The sequence below is a fragment of the Poecilia latipinna genome, unplaced genomic scaffold, assembly GCF_001443285.1.
Source record: "Poecilia latipinna isolate Pla-1442-1.1 unplaced genomic scaffold, P_latipinna-1.0 Scaffold3630, whole genome shotgun sequence".
NCBI lineage: Eukaryota > Metazoa > Chordata > Actinopteri > Cyprinodontiformes > Poeciliidae > Poecilia > Poecilia latipinna.
This window is the reverse complement of record NW_015116246.1, coordinates 4,383-17,949: the sequence shown is the minus strand read 5'-3', so window position 1 is coordinate 17,949 and position 13,567 is coordinate 4,383. Positions and strand designations below refer to the sequence as shown.

The 13,567-nt window shown below is 34.0% G+C and overlaps 2 protein-coding genes and 1 long non-coding RNA gene across 4 annotated transcripts in view; 2 read left to right on the top strand and 1 right to left on the bottom strand.

The window, feature by feature from the left end:
* Positions 1-4,726, top strand: part of LOC106941375 (troponin T, fast skeletal muscle isoforms-like) — a 19,709-nt gene extending 14,983 nt beyond the window's left edge. The window contains exons 9-15 of the mRNA XM_015024382.1: positions 455-581; positions 656-733; positions 1,375-1,488; positions 1,590-1,699; positions 2,752-2,842; positions 3,099-3,139; positions 4,535-4,726. Coding sequence (XP_014879868.1) covers positions 455-581; positions 656-733; positions 1,375-1,488; positions 1,590-1,699; positions 2,752-2,842; positions 3,099-3,139; positions 4,535-4,571 — 598 coding nt within the window. The 3' untranslated portion in view covers positions 4,572-4,726. The remainder of the gene's footprint in view (positions 1-454; positions 582-655; positions 734-1,374; positions 1,489-1,589; positions 1,700-2,751; positions 2,843-3,098; positions 3,140-4,534) is intronic.
* A 1,003-nt stretch (positions 4,727-5,729) lies between these two features.
* On the bottom strand, positions 5,730-11,888 carry LOC106941376 (myoblast determination protein 1 homolog). Of its 2 annotated transcripts, XR_001423343.1 has the most exons (4): positions 10,802-11,888; positions 8,269-8,341; positions 6,042-6,329; positions 5,730-5,938 (listed from the first exon to the last, which is right to left on the bottom strand). XR_001423343.1 is itself a non-coding variant. In XM_015024383.1 (3 exons), the coding sequence occupies exons 1-3, from the start codon at positions 11,333-11,335 to the stop codon at positions 6,130-6,132; spliced, it is 807 nt and encodes a 268-aa protein (XP_014879869.1). In that variant the 5' UTR covers positions 11,336-11,888; the 3' UTR covers positions 5,730-6,129. The 2 variants fall into 2 exon arrangements, 1 of the variants encoding a protein (XP_014879869.1); XM_015024383.1 differs by having other exon boundaries at positions 5,730-6,329.
* LOC106941378 (uncharacterized) lies at positions 7,597-10,788 on the top strand. The gene is made up of 3 exons (XR_001423344.1): positions 7,597-7,999; positions 8,292-8,367; positions 10,675-10,788. It is a non-coding gene; the product is annotated as an uncharacterized LOC106941378 (long non-coding RNA).
* Positions 11,889-13,567: the final 1,679 nt, after the last annotated feature.

Below are 13,567 nucleotides of genomic sequence, written 5' to 3'. Positions count from 1 at the left end.
TTATACTAGAGAAAAATTCAACAAAAGTGAACAATTTGCTAGAAAAAAATGAAATTTAGGAAATGTCATGAGTTCCAAAAGTTGACAAGTTTGGACTTTTCAAATTCGGAAATTTCCTGGTTTTTGTCTTAAAAATCTTTGAGTTTTTTCTTACAAATTTTTGACTTTTTAAATTCAGAAACTTTCTTGTTTTCTCTAGAAAAGTTCTGAGATTTCGGGCAGAAATTTACTCCTCCTTTTTTTCTATCTACAGTGGCCATCATACCGTGTTGCACAGGAATCAGTTTCTCTAAAATCTTCATGTAACTCAGTTATACAAAGATCACTTTCAGATACACTTCACTGCTAGGTGACTTTTTTGGTTTTTGTTGACTGTTTTCAGTCTGTTTTTTGGAAAACCACACCCAGCCCCTCGTTGTTCAGCAGCAGGTTCTTAACGTCGATCTGTTGTGTTTTTATCACAGGACATTCAGAAGAAACGTCAGAACAAAGATCTGGTTGAGCTTCAGTCTCTGATCGACGCTCACTTTGAGTGCAGGAAGAAGGAGGAGGAGGAACTGATCGCGCTCAAAGAAAGAATCGTGAGTTTCCCACGACGTGCAGACGTGCACATCGCATTCAGCTCCAGGAAGTGAGTCTGCTGTGCTTGTTGCAGGAAAAGCGCCGTGCGGAGCGAGCCGAGCAGCAGAGGATTCGCGCTGAGAAAGATAAAGAGCGACAGGCGCGGCGTGAGGTAAAGCAAACCTGAAATATTTCATGTCTTCAAAGGAAACAGGCAAAGATGAGCAGGAACTGGTTACATTTACTTCAGTAACTTTTTGAAAAAAAAGTATTTAGCAGCATGTTTACTACGCTGTACTTTGAGTAATTTTATTATGAAGTATTTCTACTCTTGAATAAATTTCTTGGATTTTCTACTAACTGAATTAAAAACAAACCAAAAATTCACCAGACTCAAACCTGCAGTTTCTGTTAGCTTCTTAAGATTTTTATTGAAAGAAACTGATTTGGAGAAATGCATTCTGCCTGATTTCGTTATTTTTGTTACTTAAAATAAAATACCAAAATTTCCATTGAACTTTAAATTTTTGTCTGTCTGACGATGTAATTTTTAAATATTAAATAACTGATCATTTGATCAGTTACTCGTACTTGAGTAAACTTTTTACCAAATACTTTTGTACTCTTGAGTAATTTCTTGTACAGATACTTTTTACTTTTACTTGATAAATATATGTTGAAGTAGTTTTATTGCATACTCTGCCCGGCTCTGGAAAGAGGAAGTATGAAGCGTCAGTGTTTCACTGACCTCTGCTGGCTTGGAGGTGTTTTTGCATGTTGCTTAATTTTTTTCTGGTTTTAATGTTTCCACAGGCGGAGAGGATGAGGAAGGAGGAGGCAGATGCACAGAGGAAGGCTGACGATGATGCCAAGAAAAAGATAGCTCTCACCAACATGGGGTCAGGCTTCAGCAGCCACCTGCAGAGGGTATTTAACCTGCTTCGTGTTTCCTTTCATGGAACATTTTATATTCAATCTCAGAAAAGCAGCTGTGAAATTTAACTTTAAATGTTTTTATTTCTTACCAGATTGATGCAAAGAGAGGCAAGAAGCAGACCGAAAGAGAAAAGAAGAAGAAGGTTTTGGCAGAGAGGATTAAACCGCTGAGCATCGACAGCCTCACAGACGACCAGCTGAGGTAAAAACATTTGATTCTCTGGGTTTTACTGCAAAGCACCAGATCTCACCAAGTAATTTTACTCTAGTTTCTAGTACAAATATCTTAGTACACTTGAAATAATACAAAACTAACTTACAAGTAACTTTTCAGAACAAAATATGGGCTTGTTTTAAGGCAGTAATCCCTTAATATTGATGAAAAAGTTCTGGTTCCACTGGCAAATTATTTTACTTCGACAGTAGGAATAATATCTTGTTATAAGTGAAAGGTTTTATTTCTATTTGATTTTCAAGCTCAGTGAAACTTCACAGTGCTTCACAGGCAAACTGTTAAACATTTACAAAATAAAAAAATCAAATAAAATGGATAAAATATAAAGAAATATCCTACATATAAACATTAATAAAACAGAACAACCAGATTAAAATCAAATATGCCAGCATGCTGGTAATGGTGGATTATAAATCAGAGTAAAATTGGTTGTTTCAGAAGAACTTTGATTAAAAACTGCATTAAGAGAATGACGCTCTGTAAGTGAAGTAATAAAACTGTGATAATAAAGTCCTAATATAACCAGAATAAAGTCATTATTCTCATAATATCCTGACTGTATTCTCATATTACTACAAATTTATTCTTGTATTATTTCAGCTTTATTCTCGTCATATTATGACTTTATTTTTTAAATATTACACCTTTTTCTCATATCATTTCTACTTTATTCTCATATGTTTTAATTTTCCTCAGTATAGCCCTTATAGCCTGTTGTATGCAACATGTAAAGAGTTGCAGAATTTGACTCAACCCAAATTTAAGATCAACCCAAATTCTTGCAAATAGATCAAAAACTAAAATGACTGAAGCTGATCAGGAAAGGTCAACACTTTAAACTGCTTTGTTGCTCAAAATGTGCTTTATAAATAAAATTACCTCACTGAAAAATACCACACATTCCTTTTGCCAAGAGGTCAAAATTTACAAAAAAAAAAAAAAAAAAAAAAAAGAAACATTTAAAGTGATGAGCTGAATGACTCCCAGACAGTGAAAATGGTTCCTGCTGTGTTTGTCAGGGAAAAGGCCAAAGAGCTTTGGGACTGGCTGACCAACCTGGAGGCGATAAAATACGACCACTGTGAGATGCTCAAGAGACAAAGATATGAGGTGAAAAATGTACAAACCAGAGTTAAACTTAAAAATAAAAATGTTTTCTGTTATATACATATATTTGTCATAGCAATGCAGGTTGAAATACTAAAACATATACAGTATTTCTCTCTAGATTTATTCTATAAACGCCAATAAATTAGTGACTTATGGAAAAAATTAAGTTTGTTTATTTCCTCCTCATGTGATCATGTGAATTTAATCGAAGCAAAATGAGAAGTTTATTTTTTTAACTCAGAGTTGTTGTTTTTAGGTCATCTCTCTCAGAAACCGCATCGACGAGCTGCAGAAACAGTAAGTGAACAAAGACAAACTATGCAAACACAAAGCAGCTTAAAAATGGCACACACTGGATTCCTGCAGTCTGGAAAACTCTGGAATGTCATTTAAATAATTTTCCTCATTTTAATAAGGATGCAAAAAAACTAAAATATAAAAACATCATCCATCCATCCACATTTAGTTTTTAAGTCATTTTATTTAAAACCCTGGAACTGACAGATACCCTGACCTCGCTGGATCTCTGATGACATCATTTCTGTTGAATTATCAGAAACAAACCTGGAAACTAATATTATAATTTTGTTTTGTTTAGTTTTAGCCATAATAAGATGAAACAAAGCTGTTTATGTGGTTGTACACTGTAAAAGCACAAAATCTTACCAAGCATTTTTGTCTAGTTTTTAGTTCAAATATCTAAGTACAATTGAAATAAGACAAAATTAACTTCAGAGTAACTTTCCAGCAAGATTTAGAGGTGAGATTTAAGTAAAAAATTTAGTATAGATTATATTTTTTCAAAAAGTACCAGTTCCACTGGCTGAAGACATTTTTACAGTTATAAGTGATAAAATCAGTCTGCACTTTTTAAATTTCATTTAAAAAATTTTAATTTAAATTTAAGAAATATCTACATATTTGAATATTAATATTTTCAGCAAGATATAGTCTGCATATCTTGCTGAAAAATTACTTTTAAGTAAATTTTGTCCTTGGAAGAAACCAATTTTGAGGTTAACCTCTGAAAATGTCTGAGTTTGAAAAGTCAAACATTTGCTGGAAATAATTCAGAAATTTTTAGACTAACTTCAGAAAATGTACTGAAAAAAATTGAATTTTTTGAATTTCAGAAGTTAAAAGTTTTCTACCTTTGAAACTCAGAAAATTTCCAAAAGTCACAAATTTGCGTCTTTTGAAACTCAGAAATTTCATAGATTTTTCTGTAAAATTTCTGTGATCAATCGCAAAACTTCTACTTTTTTTGTTTGTTTCTTTATTTTTTCTAGAACATTTCTGAGATTAATTTTTTTTTTTACTACCTACATTGGCCATAATATGCTGTTGTACAAATGCATGTATTGAATTTTTTATTTCTTGTGTGAAGAAATAAAGTAACATTTTGTATTTTTGCAGTGTAGATGAATTTATACAACAGCTCTCTTTCTTTGGTTTAGGTTCACTTTTCTGATCACTTGTTGATTTTCTTCGCATCAGCGCCCCCTGTTGTTCGCTTTTAATTTAGCTGTGACTCGGAATGTTTGTCATCTGCCAGCAGAGGGCGCTGTTCATCTGAAGCTCATCAGTCCGCCTCAGTTTGGGAGTTTCATCTCCCTCCAGGGATTTTATATAAAAGTATATGAAACATTTCTGTTTTATTTCTGAACTCGTGTTGCTCTTTGCGCCCTGCAGCAGCAAGAAGGGAGCCGCTTCACGCCGCAGGAAGTGAGCAGCGTCGGGGAAAAGGTCGGCCAAGGTCGCAACCTCAACGCAGACTCTGTGGCGACGGCGACAACTGGATGTCTTAGTTCCTGTTTCTGCTTAAGTGCAATGGCTTCAGAATAAATATAGCTCCAATAAAAAATGTGTTTTAAAAGAAAATGATATTTTTGTTTAAGAAAAACTCTTTGCTTTTGTTTGAGGGAATTAAAAAGTTACTTAAGCCTGACAAAAATTATAATATTAAAATCAGTCAGAAGATGCTTCTTTGGTTCATTATTATTATTATTTTAAATGTATGATATTTATGGCTTTCAGTATTTATCAATTAGGCAATTTTGCTAATGCATACTGGAAATTCAGTTCTTAAAGACCATTTTTTGTTCTTTAATATTTAATTAAAATAACAGGAATTTCCACTTTTATCCTTTTAGTGGCTATGTGTTTAAATGTTTATCTATATTCAAAACTGCTTTATTTTTAGGTAATTTTAAAGATTATAGCTGAAGACATTATTACTTTTAATAAGCATTATCCTCACCAGATTATGCAGGTATTTTATTTTTTAAAAAACAGCATAAAGACCATTTGGCTGGCTTTTACACTGCAAAAAACAAAATCTTACCAAATATTTTTATTTTAATTGGTAGTGTGGATATTTTTGTACATAAGACAATACAAACTTTAAGTAACTTTTAAGCAAAAAAAAAAAAAACTTGTTTAAAGTCAATGATTTCTTAATATTGATGAAAATGTGCTTGTTCCACTGGCAGATTTTCATTTTTATGTGAAAAATGTTTTGTTACAAGTGAAATAATCTGCCGGTGGATCTAGCACTTTTTAAAATCAACATTAAGGAATTATTAACCTAAAACAAGCTCATATATCTTGAAGAAAATGTACTTTTAAATTAGTTTTGTATTATTTCAAGTGTACTAAAATATTTCCACTAGAAACCAGACCAAAATACTTAGTAAGATTTTTTGTTTTTGCAGTGTAGGAGTGAAAACCAGCAAACGGATCATAAGTTAGATTGAAATGAATCAATAATATGCTCTAAAAAGAGCTGGAAAGTGCAAGTACAGTTCTGTTCATGTTTTTGGCTAATAGTTCAGCCATATTTCATTAATGTATGTTGGAAAAATAAAATAATTCTGGATGTGAGAAGTTGTGGTTGTGAAAAAAGTCACAATATAAATATGTGTTTATTAAGATTTCATCAGCTCTTAAATATCATACAGACATTCACTCCAACACTTTAAATGTGTTTTGTTTTTTGGTTTTTTTGTCATAGCGTGACTAGTCAGATGTGCTAATGGTCCTCAGTTCTTATCAGCAGGAATCACGTGAAAAGGTCGTCTCCAGGAATCCTGGATGCTTAAAAACAGACAGCAGAATTCATTTTTTCAACTAAAATGTGACAAAACTTCAGGGAAAACTGTTTCATCCATAAGAAAATGCAGCTATTTCAGTGGCTTACTTCAGAAATCAGGAATAATTTAGAGTTTTCCTCCTTAAAAATGGAGGCAATGTTTCAGTCCGTGCGGCAGGGGGCGCTGTTGGCTCCATCAGGATGAGATTGGCTCGTAGATGCTGCCGGGATCCGCAGGTGAAGAAGTGACACCGGATCCGTCGTGAGGGGATTCGGCCCCCTGGGGGACCACGCTGTCTCCGGCGGGGGCCACGGCCCGGTCGGTGCTGATCCGCTCCACGATGCTGGACAGGCAGTCCAAGCTGGAAATGAGCGACGACTTGCTGCTGCTGCAACCTTCACACACAACATTTTAAAAAGTCAGATAACACATGCATATATACAAAGGCATCAATATATCAGAGAAAGAGGAAAAAGTACATTTCAGCCAAAAAAAAAAAAAAAAAACTCAGAAATTTTGAGATTTTAAGAAAATTTCTAGAAAAAAACAAGAAAATGTCTGAAATCCAAAAATTAAAAATTTGTAAGAAAAAAACTCAAACATTTTGAGATTAATCAAATTTCCTAGAAAAAAAAGGAAATTTTGTTTGAAACTTGCTAGAAACAATGTCAGACATTTTTAGATTAATCTCCGAAGTTTTTCAAGAAAAACAGACATTTCTTAGCTTCGAAAAATGATAATTTTGATATTAAAAAAATCTCAGAAAGTTTTGAGAAAATATTTGGAAGTTTCTGAACTACAAAAGTTGAAAATTATTTACTTTTGAAAAATGTTCTTCCTGAACAGAAATGTCCTTGTTTTTTTTGTTTTTTTTGTTTGTTTTGTTTGTTTGTTTGTTTGTTTGTTTTCAGGCAAAGTTTTAATATTCCAAACAACATACTTGAGATTAATCTCAAAATTTGAGCAAATTTTTGACTTTTCATATTCAGAAATCTTTTTTCTAGAACATTTCAGAGAGATTTATCTCAATCTAGAAACCTTTTGAATTTCCAGCCTTAGAAATGTTGAAGTTTTTTGTAGGAAATTTATGACAGGATAAGAGTCCGGAGCACTTTATCCTAATTCTTCCTCATTTTTCTTAAAAAATGTTTTTATTAAATAATTACAACTTAAATTTTGAGTAAATTCACAGATTCACTTTTTAACTCTTCAGTTTTTATATAATTAAATTAATTTAATATAAATTGTGCCAATAAACAAATGTCATCTCAAGGCTGCACAAGATCAAATATATAACCGTAGTGAATCCTGTTATCAAACAATATATTTAAGATCATAATAAAATTGGTCGAAGGTTATCTGTCTACAAAATGCCAGAAAATCACAGTAAACAGTGGAGAGGAATCATTCCTATAAGAATGAATTGGAAGCAATAATTAAGTGTGTTTTCACACCTGATAGTCCGGTAGACTCTGTTTGATTTGGGACCAAAATCACATTTGTTACATTTTCAGCTGGTGTAGTTCTCCGTCACTGCATTGCGTGTAACGAACCAAACTTCTGAAAAAACTGTTCCCTTCCTCGCCTGTGGGGGCGCTGCACCAAGGACCACTGAACGAAACGACACGAAAACCTCTGAACGTATTCATGCCTCTATGCCTTTGAAAAAGACACTGAGCGCAACTTCCTTCTTCGCACAATTTAAATAAAAATGGAGCGGCGTCAGCTTTTAGCTGTTGTGGGATTTCTCTTTTATCTTTGGCTAAAAACCACAAGTCATTTCTCCTGCTAGCGCTCGGCTAACTCGTTTGATTTGGTTGTATTTTCCCATAATGCCCTGCTCTACAATCCGCTTCCTGCTTCTTTCCCCAACCTTGGGAAAGCAGTCCACCTTTCTCCAGGAGACAACGTCCTTCTGTTTACCGGACCAGACACTCTACGCGCTTAGCTTCAGGTCAAAGGTCATGATTTTAAAGCAACAACAAAACCGCATCACCTCCAAAAAGCAGCAAAATGAGAGAAAGAAAATCCTCAGCACATCTTACTCCCACTGAACTTCAACAAAGTGAGTCCTGTACCAATAAATTGTTTTTAGTGTTTTGTTTTAAAATTAAACGAACATACTTTTTTTCTGTAAATTTGGATTTTGTTTGCATTCTAAAATGTCTAAAATGACACTAAATTACTGAAATAAAAGATTTATTAAGAGGATCGGTTTGTTATGATTAAATTGAAGAAAAACCCCACCCAGAAATAACATGAATAAATGAAGAAACTCATAAATAAAAAAAAACTTCTATATGGTAAAGGATTTAAAAAACTACAAGTACTCACCGTCTACTGTTTGTTTTCCACAGGAAGTGTTTCCATTTTCACTGCTGGCCGAACATGGAGAGATGAAATCCATCTGGAAACATATAAACATCTCATAAGGTATTTACATTTTATTGACTGTCAAATTACCACAAACTAAAAAAAAAAAAAAAAAAAAAAATTTAATTTTTAAAAAGCTATTTTCTGATTTATTTCACATTTGATTTTAGACACTTTTTAAAGTTTCCATTGATGAAAAAAATTCTCCAGTTATTTTAGCATTTAGCTGCAGAAGCAAATACCAACAGACTTCAAACATCTAATGTTCAGCCTGATTTACTGAGACAAAGAAAAGGTATGTGTTTTTATACCTTTTATGTAAATACATGATTTTTTATTAAAAAAGAAAACAAATATGCTTTGGTAAAATAAAAACAATTTTTTAATCTTTAATTTGTAATCTTTAAAATGCAATTTGCTGACTCACTTAACATTTCCAACACCTGAAAAAGGTGAAATAATTCCCTTCTAGACACTTTTTGTGTCTATATATATATATATATATATATATATATATATATATATATATATATATATATATATATATATATATATATATATATATATAAAATATATATATATTTTTATATATATATTTTATATATATATAAAAATATATATTTTTAATGAAACCTTAAACTTTATTTAAAAAAACAACAACAAATTGTAGCTAAACTGATGAACATGAGTTAGGAATTATATTTAAAACAACTTGGTGTGCAGAAAAAGCCATTACACTGCAAAAACAAAATCTTACCAGGTTTTTTGTCTAGTTTCAGGTGTAAATATCTTAATGCACTTGAAATAAGACAAAACTAACTTTTTCCAGCAAGACTTACAATAGCAAGACGCTTGTTGTAAGTCAATAATTCCTTAATATTGATTTTTTAAAAGTAATTTGAGTTTTTCTTTTATAACTCAATATTTTGTGAAAAAAATCTGCCAGTGGAACTACTAATTTTTTCAATCACTATTAATTATTAACTGAAAACCAGCTTGTACTTCTTGCTTAAAAGTTACTCATAAGTCAGTTTTGTCTTTTTTTAAGTGTACTATCAGTGTTTTTCAAAGTGAAGACCGCTAGGGGCGCTAGAGAGCTTCAGAATTTTGTAAGTCGAATGAGGGGAAAAAAAGGCAAACTAAAAAAAATTTAAAATACATTTTAAAATCATAAATGTACTTTTTTTTTACAAAAATATGATTTGTTTTTCAGACATTATTATAAAATATAAGTTAAAATAACTAATAATTAGATAGAAATATCCTTTATTTCAGGGAAACTGTGCTGGCAGGAAATTTGATTGACTGAAAGTCAAATTTATTTAGCTGCTTCGCTTCTTAACCCAGAAATGGAAAAATTTCTGTCAAGAAAATGAGCAAAGGAAGTTCAGCTGTACTAGCAAAACTAAAAAGTAAGGAGACTAAATAAATTTTGAAGAGATCAAGATAAAAATCTGACATATTTTCTTATCAAAAGACGGAAAGAGTTTATCTAGTTCACTGCAAAAAACACACAAAATCTTACCAAGTATTTTTTTTCTACTTTATAGTCCAAATATCTTATTACACTTGGAATATAAAACTAACAAGTAACTTTTCAGCAAGATATAGGAGCTTGTTTTAACTAAATAATTCCTTAAATTAATAAAAAAAAAGTACCAGTTCTTTTGGCTTATTGTTTCACTTTTAAGATGGGAAAATGTCTTTTTATAAGTAAAATAATCTCCCAGTTGAACTACTGTTTTTTCATCAATATTAAGGAAATGTTTACTCAAAACAAGCTTCCATATTTTGCTGAAAAAGTTACTTGGAATAAGACAAAACTATCTTACAAGTGTACTAAGATATTTGCACTAGAAACTAGACCAGAAGTATTTGGTAATATTTTGTGTTTTTGCAGTGTAATATATTCAACATCATTGGCAACTAAAATCAGAAGGTATGAAGCAGCATTTATGCTAATGAATCTAAATAAAAGTGAGAAAAAATGTAAAACTCTGTTTCTTTGCATATTTTGGACCATTATCCAAACGGGGTTACTGGTGGGGAAAGCTTGTGAATCCCTGGAAAATACTAGTTCCCCTGGCAGACCATTTCACTTATAACACGGGAAAAATGCCTTGCTGTAAGTGAGATAATCAGCCAGTACTTTTTAATGAATATTGAGAAATTATTCACGTAAAACAAGCTCCTAAATCTTGCTGAAAAGTCACTTGTAAGTTATTTTTAAAATCAGAAGATATGAAGCAACATTTATGCTAATGAATCTAAATAAAAGTGAGAAAATATGTAAAAATTCAATTTTTTAAATATATTACATCTGCATTAGAAACTGGACCCAAAAAAATCACTTTTGTGTTTTTGCAGTGTGTGTTGTTCCATTCTAAAGACACCATTCATCAAAACTAATCACAGGAGCCCAAAATAAATCTCCGGTTCCATTCCTCACATTTCATGAGGCAGCACATGGACCGTTCAGCTGTCGCGGCCTCACCGTGCTGTCGGAGCAGCTGGACTGGGGGCTGGAGGAGTCCGACTCGCCGCCGTAGCGCTCCAGCTGCGGGTAGAAGCTGCCGTCGTTCTGGCCGGCCCGCAGCAGCGCCTGCAGGGACTCGATGTAGCTGATGGCGTTCCGCAGGATCTCCACCTTAGGCAGCCGCTGGTTGGGGTTGGAGGCCGTGCAGCGCTTCAGCGTCTCAAACGCGTCGTTCACCTTGCTGAGGCGCCGTCTCTCCCGCATCGTCGCCGCTTTCCTCCTGTCGGCGTGCGTCGTCTTCCTCTTGCAGGCCTTGCAGGCCCACAGCAGGCAGTGGCCCCCCTGGTGGAGGCCCCCTGGGGCCCGCACGTGCTGGTCCTCCTCCTCCGCTGTTGGCACGTGGTGATGGAGATGATCCTCCGACTTCAGCAGGCCGCCGTGCGTCAGCCGTGCATCCAGGTCATCGAAAAAGTTCAGGTCGCTGGTGTTGAAGCAGGGGTCATAGAGGTCATCAGCTGATGAGAGAGGGAAGGGAAAGTCTGACAAATCCATTGATGACCGCAAAGCAAAACAAAAAAACACAAACTCTTCTGAGATCTTCCCAAAATCTCAAATATCAGACGCAGAGAGAAAATGTCACCAATTAGTCGTATCTGAGCTGACAGGGAGTTTAAAGGGCCAGTCTGTGTAACTTCACTCCTTTGGTGTGGCCTGCCTTTATAAAGCAGACAGAGCGGAGGCGGACCAGCCACACCAGTGGCCAATGGGTGTGTGTAGGTGTGTACTGCATCGCTGTGTGTGATCAGTGCAGAGAAACAGGAAGCAGTGGAAGTGACAGTCGGGTTCAAATTCACAAATCACTGACGAAACGTTACTCTGACTGAAAAGACTCTGACGGGATAAAGACCAGCAGAACTTAATCCCACAGCTTTTTCTTACCAGCTGGTTGCAGAACATTAAAGGTGAACCATTATGTTTAACAGGTTAGAATGGGTGTATGGACAAAACGAAACATGTTCATTTTGGGGTTTTGCTCAAAATCCTCTCTGAATGTTTTAGAGCTTCTGTCACTTTAAATCCATATAAACTGCTTCTGGCCACGCCCCCAAACTCAATGTTTACACACACACATGAAAATGGCTGCAAACAGACGCACAATTACACAACCATACATCTTTGAAAAGCATTAGTAGAGCCTCCTGCACAACCAACAAGAATGCAGCAAATGGTTTCTGGATGGTAAGTTAAAAACATAGTTGGGTAGTAATTAGTTATATTTACTGGAGTAAAAAAAATGTACTTTTAGGAGTATTCTTACTACGCTGTACTTTTTACTTTTACTTGAGTAATTTTATTAAAAGTATTTCTACTCTTACTTGAGTAAAATTTCTGGATTTTCAACCCACTGAATGAAAAACAAACGTGTTTTAACCAAAAATCCACCAGACTCAGACACACATCTGCAACTTCTGTTAAAGTATCTAAAGTTTTATTTTGAAGAAAACTGATTTGGAATTTGTATTTATTTATTTTTGCCTGATTTAATTTTTTGTTACTTGTGTGAATTATTGACTTTTTTGTCCTTAAAATGCCTAAATTTCCGCTTCACTTTATATTTTGGTCCATCTGATGATGTAATTTTTAAATATGCGATGATTGATAATCTGATCATTTACTCAGTACTTGAATAGAGTTTTTACCAAATACTTTTTTACTCTAAAGTAATTTCTTAGACAGCTTATTTTTACTCTTGAGTAAAAATAGGTGGAAGTAGTGATACTTTTATTTGAGTACAATTTTGGGGGTTATTTTACTCACCTGTGGTAAAAATAAAACGTGGAGCTCAATTTGGGTTGCTAAGTAACCGGGCTGGGCTTCGCTGGGTTGCTAGGTAACGGCGCAGTGCCTGTCGAGTGTAACTGAACAATCATAAGGTTTTTGAAACGGCTCATTTTGATGCTGTAAGTCTTAAAAATAAACAATCATAATCTAACTTTATGGTAGTGATTGATTCCTTGATATAAATCAGAGAGGGAAATGTGCAGAGGCTTGTTTCGTCCAAAAAAACCCCTAAAAAACAAGCAATGGGAGAAATTTTGCATTAAAATGTCAAATGTACATAAGATGTAATAATTTTTCCATTCAAATCGTTACTTTAAGTGTAAAACTGCCCCAGCATCTCTGAGTTTCTGCGCGTTGCTCCGTTTTCCTGTTTGCTGTCAGCAGCTCTAACTTTCCTCTGGAACGAGCCCAGTAACAGGATCCAGATGCTCCCATCATCAGTGGCTGAAATGAATCTGAAAGAGCATTTCTGGGAAGGTGTGAGGAACATGCACGAGTTCTGCATCACGATTCCCCACTTTAACAGTCCTTCATTCATTAAGAAAAACAGACGGCCAGTCAGAAACAAAATGAGAGGGAAACCGTGATAAACTGTTGATTTTTTTACACCAACATTTTATATTTTGACAACTTTCTGCAGCCAGTGGAAAAATGGGCAAAACTTTCTGCATTTTTAATTGATAGAATACATATTTTTTGTCATTTATATTGTTGTATCCTTCATGTTTTTTTCTGCAGGAAAAAAAGTGTGCCCTTTTTAAAAAGCAGGGAGTGAACGTATCTCTCAAGTGTTAACAGAATACTGATGTCCTTAACTTAGATGACATTTTCTGCCTGAATGATTAAAATTTAAAGAAAATTTGTTATAAAGTGTCAATTAACCCAAAAAATATCTAAAATTTATTTATTTTATATCTAAAGAAAGAAAAAAATGATTTCACC

What these genes read in the sequence shown, in the direction of transcription:
- LOC106941376 (XM_015024383.1), bottom strand. Translation starts at nt 11,335, where the DNA reads ATGGATTTGTCAGACTTTCCCTTCCCTCTCTCATCAGCTGATGACCTC. An exon ending in CCAGCTGCTCCGACAGCACG is followed by an intron (nt 8,342 to 10,801) that starts GTGAGGCCGCGA and finishes ATATGTTTCCAG; the next exon opens with ATGGATTTCATCTCTCCATG. An exon ending in TGGAAAACAAACAGTAGACG is followed by an intron (nt 6,330 to 8,268) that starts GTGAGTACTTGT and finishes TTGTGTGTGAAG; the next exon opens with GTTGCAGCAGCAGCAAGTCG.